The sequence below is a fragment of the Gekko japonicus genome, unplaced genomic scaffold (genome assembly GCF_001447785.1).
Source record: "Gekko japonicus isolate JY-2015 unplaced genomic scaffold, Gekko_japonicus_V1.1 scaffold338, whole genome shotgun sequence".
Taxonomy (NCBI): domain Eukaryota; kingdom Metazoa; phylum Chordata; class Lepidosauria; order Squamata; family Gekkonidae; genus Gekko; species Gekko japonicus.
In genome coordinates, this window is record NW_015171512.1 from 144,608 (window position 1) to 153,403 (window position 8,796).

Below are 8,796 nucleotides of genomic sequence, written 5' to 3' on the forward strand. Positions count from 1 at the left end.
GTGCTGGGGGGGGGGGGGGGGGGAACCCGTCTTTGTCGTCAATCTGATTGCAAGGGACCCGACTGATACACTCCCAAAGTTGAGGTCCTCTTTTCATGTCAATGGGAATTTACTGGGGAGTAATTCCTTTGGAGAGAATGGGATTTTCTGCTTGGGTCACGCTGCGAGTAATAGTCTGAGCTGCGATCCCTCCTCATGTCTCTCTCTCTCTCCCCCCACTCTGGAAGATCTCCAGAAAACGTTGGAAAGATTTTGAAAACTACTTGTTTGGAGGAAGGGGACCCCCCCCCCCAGTTTCTCCATTTCACTTCCCCCGGCTTTTACAGGGGCGAAAGAGCCTTACGAGAGAGGAACGAACTGCGGTGGCTCGTAGGCGCTGACCGCTCTCGGCCCCTTTTTCAGCACAGGTGTGAGAGGACGCAATTTGGCCAGGGAGGACTTTCTCGCTCCCCGCTTTTGGGGAGGCCAAACGCTTAAAAGCCCTTTGAAGGACGATAGAAAAATACGGCCAGCGATCAATCAAGGGGATCTCCTCCCTGCCAATCAATCGGAGAACATTTGTCCTTCCCTCTGTGTGTTTGTGTGTGCCCGAGGGGGGGAAGGGCAGGCCTTGAGGTTTCAGTCCCAAGCATTTAAAATTCGATGGGAAAATTCGTCGTTCTCGTCTTTTTAAATTAAATGTTTCAGGGAAACCACGCGCCAGGTACAGCCTGATTCTCAATTTCTTTTAAATTGGACCCCAGGAATGGTTTCCAAGAGGGGGGGGGGAGGCAGCGAGGGAGTTATTACTGTTATTATCACCGTCAGGCTCTCGATGGGAAATTACGGGTTTCGTTCGCTCCGTCATCCCCGGTCAAGAAGAGCTTATTGAAGGGCACCGGCGCGAAGCAGGGCTTTGCCTGCTGCCGGCCCCGCCTGGCGGAAAGAGCAGCCTCTCGGTGAAAGAACGAAAGCACGAAAATAGGCAGAGCGATTCGGGGGGGGGGGGGTTTGGAAGGCTCCGGCCGGCAGAGGGTCCAGGAATTGACGAGCGAGGAGAGCCGCGGCGCGGAGGGCTCCCTCTCTCTCTGTTGGTGTGTGCCTGACCTGGAAAGTGTAAGCCTCTCTCTCTCTCTCTCTCAAGTTCAAATCCCAGTCTATGGGAGAAGGCTTCCTTCCGGTTCGCTGGTTGCTTCTTTTTATTATTACTATTGTTATTTCGTGAAATTTCTGCGGGCCCAAGCATCGCTTCAATTGCAGAAGTAACCACAGTCCTACACTGGCGGTGTTATTTTTTCCCCACATTTTCTGGCTGCTGCTGTTTTGGTTTTCTTGCAAGCATCGGGTCTGCTCAGGTCAGGGTGCGAAGGAGAGCGGGTAGAAGTGGATTGGGGGGGGGTTCCCTGAGCAAAAGCGATGGGCCTCCGAACTCAACCCTCTCCGCCAAGACTGGGACCGATTCCCTGGTGAGCTCCGCTGAATAGTGAGGGGATTAAGTTGCTCGGGCTGCTGGCGAATGAATTGGTTGCTTTCCTTATTGAAATGCCCCCCCCAATAATCCGGAGTGCACCCCTGAACTTAATTTTGCACACTCACACCCGTAGGTATACACACTCGTCCGAAAAGAAACAACCGACGTGGCACTTTCTTTTACTGGGACAACGGGAGTTTCGTTCTTGGCCTTGCTCGGAGCACGTTTGCTTCTTCCCCTCGCTTCTGGGGAGAAAACGAGCATGCCGTTGGACTCCCTGGGTCTGATCCCCCAGTTTAAGGTGCCCGAGAGGAGTTTACGATCGTCGGGAAAGTCCCTTTGTGCCCCCTTCTCGCCCCCGCCCCCCCCCCCAGGCTTGGCTCAGTCCCTGACGCGCGCCTGTGTCTCTCTGTGTTCTGTCCCGCGATCCAGGCAACGAAACCAGTCCGGAGAGCTTCCTCTTGCACAATGCACTCGCCCGGAAACCTAAGCGGATCCGCACCGCCTTCTCCCCATCTCAGCTGCTGAGACTGGAGCACGCGTTTGAGAAAAATCACTACGTCGTCGGGGCCGAGAGGAAGCAGCTAGCGCACAGCCTCAGCCTCACAGAAACTCAGGTAAATAGGCGGGCAGGGGCTGGCTGCTCGTGGGCAGAGCCGCAGCCTCCCCAAACCTGGTTGGGGGCCCGGGAGTGCACCTGAGAAAGGGAGGGGGGGGGGGGACACGACACGCTAGGCGGGTTCCTTCCTCGGGTGACTTCCTTGTTGAAAAGCAGGGGGGCATTCCCCACAAAAGGCGGGCATTTCCGAGCAAAGGCCACGGAGTCCTTCATTCGCCGCTCTTCAAGTAGATCTTTCGAAATGGCGTTTCCAAGACTGGCCCTGTCCCTCCCCCACCCCCACCCCCAGACTGTCGTCCTGTCCTACCGAGCTCCGTCCCTCGGGACGGGTCAGGTAATCTCCAAGGGAGGTGTCATCTTGGTTGTTGGAGGGTTTCCTGGATCGGGCTGGGCTGCTCTCTGGCGGGCCAAATGTCGAGGCCAGGAAAAGCCAAATGGATTTAAATCTTGTCTTCGTTTTTAAGGCGCTCCGTTGTTGTTTTTTTATTTGACGAGTTTTAAAATCACAAATTGCTGTGTGTTTTTTTCCCGTCCACGAAGCGATTCGGTCGTTTTCTGGGGATGGGTCGCCGGCCAGTTTCGAAAGGGGGAGGGGCGTGCAAAGAGCTGTTTGTTCTAATTGGGGGCCAAATCTGGCTGGGGAAAGGCGGAGGCTGCTGAAAGGGCTTCTCCTGAGCGCTAGCACCCGTAGCCAGTTAGAGGGAAACGGAAGACAACCTGAATCCAGGAGAAAAGCTGGGAGATCTAAACACCCCCCCCCGTTTGATTTTAGAAATATTTATTCGAAAGGATATCTCCCTTTCCCCCTTAATATACATACAGCTCTATCCCGCTGTCCATTTACACCCAAAGTGATTGTATTTGGGTTGTTTCACAGGCAGCCTGGTCTCGAACATAGTTTCTTGGAAGTGAGCTCCGTTGACTCCTCCGGAACTTGACTGTAAAGCGAAAGCCTTTCCAAACCCGCAGTCAGGCTCCCCGGTTTCCCCGCAAGCGGAGTCCGGTGCGTTTCCGTGCGACGGTTCAAGATATACGGGCATCGGAGGCTCAACCGCCTCTAATCCGGTTTAACTGAGTTATGAAGCGGGTTGTTGGTGTATTTCCTTGAAAGCCCGCACCATCTTGCTGTTTTGGAAGTGCTGCCGATGCCAAGCGCGGGTGTCCCACTGACCCTCCAGCAAATCGTGCCAGTGGAATACAATGATAAGGATGGGGAGGGGGGGGAGAAGGGGGGCTGCATCAAAAAGATGGCGAGGAAGGCAATCCGATTGGGAGACTGGCGTTGTTTGACAATTGTCCAAAGGAGAGAGACTGCGCTTGGTGGCTTGAAGAGTGTGCCAGAGAGAACGTTCCATTGTATTAACCTTACTAGTGCCTCTGTGTGTTTGTGTGTGTGTGTGTGTGAGAGAGAGATCAAATTCGTCTTTAAGCGACGTTTGTTAGGTTGTCCAGCTGCTCTCTGCGCGCCCGCCCGCCAGTTTAGAACCAGATGGTTGGTTTGGCTGTCGATTTCAAGATTGTTGTCCTTGTTAGGACTTCTTGCTCGCATCTCCCGATTTTCACACATCTGCAAGCGTATTTATTTGTTTCCAGGAAGCTGGGGAGGTTACGGATGGCCTGTGCTTCGGGGCCTGGCTCTGTCTTTTTTTGGGGGGGGGGAGAGATAGGCACAGTTTAGTTCAAAGTTCCCAGTAAACAGTAACGTTCTTTGGTCGGATTAAGTTGTAACACTTTCTCCCCCCCGTTCCCCCTCCTCTCCTGCCTTTCTTTGGGGCGGAGGGGGGGGCAGCATTAAAGAGGCCGGGCCTTTTGTTTTAAATGTCTCCCCGAACAAAACCTCAGTAAATGGATCGCCACTTTGATGAGGTTCGCGGAACAAGGGGCTGGTCACAGGCTGATTTCCACCGGCAAAAGCACTATTTAAGGTGGTCTTTGTGCCGTTTTGATTCCGAAGCTGGTCGGGGTCTATTGTGGCGGTGTCAGGCCCCCGGCTCCCCTTTGGAGATCGGCGGGGAGAAGTGAACCGTCCTCCCCCTCAATTAGCAAACTGAAAAGCGAATTAAACTCCCCCCTTGTTCCCTGCTCGGCGCTTTAAATGGGAGACTTGGGGGTGAATATGAAAATGCCGCCGAGATGGGGGGAAAGGGGCGTTTGGCAGCGAAGGGCTTCTGAGGAGGCAGCGAAGCGGGTTAAAGTAGCTGATTAAACCAGTCCCGTTTTCGGATTTGCGGTCCCCTCCCCTTCCCCTTCGGTGCAAGGCCTTTATCAGGCATTTTCAGGCCGAATCAGAGCAGAAACTGCCTTCTTTCTTTTCTTTTTTTAAAAAATCGTGTTTACCTTTGGTCACAACAAGGAGTGTGTGTGCGCCTCTCTCTTTGGAGATAATTTCGGGATCAATAAGATCTGTAATTAAATGACTGACAGGGTCAGCTGGTTATGTTTAATTCAGATTTAGGCGACCCAAAGCAAATTCGCCGGGGCTTCCCCCCCCCCCCCAAAGTACTTGAAGGGCTTTCCCGTTTGGAATGTCGCCCCCCCCTCCCCAGATCTTCGCTGGGAAAATGGCTCTTTCGGGTTCCGTGGGTAAGAAAGAGGCGCTCGGGTACAAAAGAGGGGGAGAGCAGGCAGAATTCGAACCTGCTACGTAATTAAGGGAATGGAAACACCCCCCCATCCCATTTTAGAGGTCTTCACTTTTCAGCCTTTGATTGTTCTTAATTAAGTATGAATAGTTCCCTCCTCCACCCTGAAAAAGATTTTTCTAAGTTAACCTGGAACCAGAAAGAGTTCTTTAGGAAATTTTAGAAGTCCCTGTGTCCCCTTCTGAATTGTTTAAACGTCTTTTTAAAATCAGCTCAGGAGATCTGAGCGTGAACTAATAATTTTGCAGCTGGAATAGCAACAATCCAGACGCTGAATTACATTACACTGGTCATATGAAAATACATCGGAGTTAAACATGCAACGTTTGGATTCTGGGGTGGTTGTTTTTGTTTTTAAACATAAGCATGGCCGTTACAGGATAGGTACGGAAAACTGAAACTGACTGTAGAATTCGTAATAAGCTTCTCCTATATATACGGAAGCCCCCCCCCCCCCCAGGTTACAATTAACGTGAAAATCAGAGACCAGCTTAAAAATAGGTATTTGTGCATTCCGACGCAAGATACTATATGGGATTCCACACTCGAGAGAACGGACTGTCACCGCTGAATGAGTCACACGATTCATACGTGCATGAGAGGCTGAAGGCATTCCGTTTTATGGCGGAATATTAGCAGCATATGTTGTCATGCATAACTATGCATATTAATTGTGTGAACATGTTTCTCACAGAATAATCCTATGCGAGACATAGGCAAACCACATATACAATAAGCCTGTGCTTTTGGACCCACGGGTATTCAGCTTCTTTCTTTCAAAATAGGTAGCAAGGTATACATAGGCATACTCAAGGTTTGGGTATTCAGGAACAGGGATAACTTGCACACCTGTAGGAAAATAGTCACATATCCCGATTCTAATAGCGTACTGCAATCAACGGGACTCCTTTGCAAGAAAACTGCGTCAAAGATCAGGCTGAAGAGCTATGATACGCAGACTTCCTTGCAAGTAAGTTCGATTTAAATCAACAGGACTTGCTTCTGTGTAAAGGTGTTTAGGACCGGGTACTTTCGGGCTGGAGGTACAACCATTTTCTCCTTAATAGGACTACTCTGGAGTAAACGTCTGTCACCTCTATATGGTCTAACTAGATGCCCATTTCCGTGTCCCCTCCTTAATAGGACTACTCTGGAGTAAATGTCTGTCACCTCTATATGGTCTATGTGGTCTAACTAGATGCCCATTTCCGTGTCCACGTGTTTATATTTAAAAATCCGCTTTCCTATGCGATCCGCAGCGGCTCTGAGACTAGGTGCTTGCATTTAAATAGACTGACACGATGATCCGGAACGTTTTTTTCCGGATTGGGCCGTATTGATTTCATATGGCATCTCGTGCCACACATTAGCTTAGAGTCGGGGTGAAATGCTGTAGGTCATGAGCTGAAATCAATGGGGACATATTTCCAAGGACTGTGCTTAAAATCGAGGATTAGATTTAAACCCCAAATTACTGCGACTTAACTGAGCCGTAGACTAGCCAGGCAGTTAGACCCCCTAAAGTCAATGCGACTGGCTTTGATCTTGGCATTGTTTCCCTAGAGGACTGGAAATCGCATTGATTTCTGGAGAATTTGCTTCCAAGTGAGCGTGCAGGCGATCCTAACCCTAATGGTCTTGAATTCAAGTTCTCTCTCTCTCTCTGTGTGTGTGTGTGTGTCCGTGTGACCCGCACATGGGCACACACTGCGCTCAAAGGCTGCGATTCTAAGACTTTAGTGCTATGTTGCAGGGGTACTGACAGTAAGCCCCACTGAACTCTGGAGCATCTCCTGAGTAAACACAGACTCGGGCTACATGCCCCCTACTCCAAACTAAGTTTCCAAGTGACTATGTATACAAGAAGGGAAGTTCATGCTCAATAACCGCCTCTAAATACCTCTCGATCCCCCAAATGTCCTGTTTGTTTCAAAGCGAGGCACTCCGGTATCCTGTACCTTCACTTTGAAAGGTTCTTAAGTGTTCACTGTGACTGGAACCTGACTTTCATATCAGCCTTTTAAGGACTGCAGCCCTGGTAAAAATAGTGGGTGAAAGCGCCCCGTCGACCCGCTCCGTGGGCGCCTCTGCTCCAGCCTCTCTCCTGCTCTCCGCGATCCAGCTGCACCTCCGCTGCATGAGGCCTGGGGAGGGGGGGGGAGCGATCTCTTCGGAAGCGGCGTCCCTCCCTCCCTCTCTGGGCCAAGGACAGCTACAGGTCACCTGGTCGTCCCCCCCCCTCCCCAACACACACACACGCGCTCAGGCACAGTGCAGCCTCGGTAGGGGCGGGGAAACGGCAGCAGGGATCAGTCCGGGCCGCTGGTCCTGCGAGTGGCCTGCGTGGGGCTAATGGCGGCCTCTATTTCCCCTCCGTAGGTAAAAGTTTGGTTTCAGAACCGACGGACAAAGTTCAAGCGGCAGAAGTTGGAAGAGGAAGGCTCAGACTCCCAACAGAAGAAAAAGGGGACTCATCACATTAACCGGTGGAGAATCGCCACCAAACAAGCCAGCCCTGAGGAGATCGACGTCACGTCAGACGATTAAGCCCCGTCCGTCGCGACCCACGAGCCGCCGCCGCCGCCCCCCCACCCGTGCTGCTGGCGCTGGCGAGACTTTCCCCACCAACCGCGCAGGTCTGCAGAGGCTCCTCCCCAGGGCCCCCAGGGAAGTGAGTGGCGTGGCGGGGCGAGGGACAGAACCGGCGCTTCTCCTTTCGAGAGGGCGGGGGCCGGCCGGCCAGCCAGCCCCGAAGTCACGCCGAACCGTGGCCTTGCTGGTCCAGCACTGGTACAAAGGGGGGGAGGGGAGGGGGGAATCTGCCAATCAAAGCCAAACCACCGGGACAAGATGACTGACAGGCTTAAAATCAAATCACTCCAAATTTTAGAAGGAAAAGGAGAGAGAGAAAAAGGACACTGGCAGGCACACACCACATTACCTTTAACGGGACATTTTGCATTTCACAAAGGGGATTTATTCTGACTCAGAATTATTCTCATTTTCTCTCGAGCCTTAGGAGAGAAAGTTCCACACCCAGCCAAAATCTACACACCTGTTTCAGAAACTTGAATTGCATGCTTTTTAAAAGAACTTGTGGGAGGGGGAAGAAGGGAGATTTTTTTAAAATTTAAAAGAACACCCGGTTGCTAAAGACAGGCAGACATAAATTGTATCCCCCCGTTTTCTTCTCTGAGACAGGTTCTGTGTGCTTTTTAAATTTATTTGATGAGAAACTGTGCAGTCTGTAAACCTTTTTATGATAACTTCTGGCGTCAACGTGGTTGTGAACACTCAATGAAGTAGCGGTAACAAAATTCTATATACATATATTTTTTGCTTCCCCAAATGGTAAACCTTTGAAGAAAAAGGATTGGGTTAGGGTGGGGGCGGGGACCCTTATCACTTTGCTGCGAAGAAAGAGAGACATTGCAAGAAACTAGTCCTCATCCGAACACTTCGGTATTTGCTTCACCCCTCCCGCCGCCCCCCCTCCCGCTCCCGTTGGTGCGGCTCTTCCCTGGCAGGATTTCAGAAGGATCGGGGATCTTGAAGATCTCTTTTCTAGCAAGGACCGCAATCCCGGCCCGTTTCCATGGGGGACAAATTTCAAGCACTGATTGTGATGTTCCAAATGATAGAGCTACTAAAAAACAAAAATGACAAAGGTTTCCTTAATGTCTTCTTTACCAGAATGTAAATATTTTTGTGTTCTGTGTTTTAATTTGTTAGAATTCTAACACACTATATACTTCCAAGAAGTATCTCAATGTCAATATTTTGTCAATAAAGATTTATCATTATGGCCTAAGGGTTTTAAGTAACGTTCCCTCCCCCAGAGGTTAATCTCCCCTCCCTCTTCCCCCCACCCGACGTCCTGTGCCAGGAGCCCACCGTTCGGGGTGCAGCCACCGGCTATCTCGGAGCAGACATTTGGTTTACAGGGGAATAAATTTTTAATTTATTCTCCCCCCCCTCCCAAGGCCTTTCACCAACAAGCCAGGGCTTTCCTGAGATCATGTTTGTCTGTACCCCTATTTTTTAAAAAGTGTACACCTAAACAGACTTTTTGAACACACACGTGT

General features: G+C 50.9%; 1 protein-coding gene across 2 annotated transcripts in view; it reads left to right on the forward strand.

The window, feature by feature from the left end:
• EMX2 (empty spiracles homeobox 2) overlaps positions 1–7,756 on the forward strand; it is an 8,971-nt gene extending 1,215 nt beyond the window's left edge. Inside the window, exons 2-3 of one of the 2 annotated variants that reach the window (XM_015419358.1) lie at positions 1,883–2,067; positions 7,091–7,756. In XM_015419358.1, coding sequence (XP_015274844.1) covers positions 1,883–2,067; positions 7,091–7,258 — 353 coding nt within the window. In that variant the 3' untranslated portion in view covers positions 7,259–7,756. The remainder of the gene's footprint in view (positions 1–1,882; positions 2,068–7,090) is intronic. The other variant, XM_015419359.1, reaches the window with a different exon arrangement.
• The last annotated feature ends 1,040 nt before the right edge of the window (positions 7,757–8,796 follow it).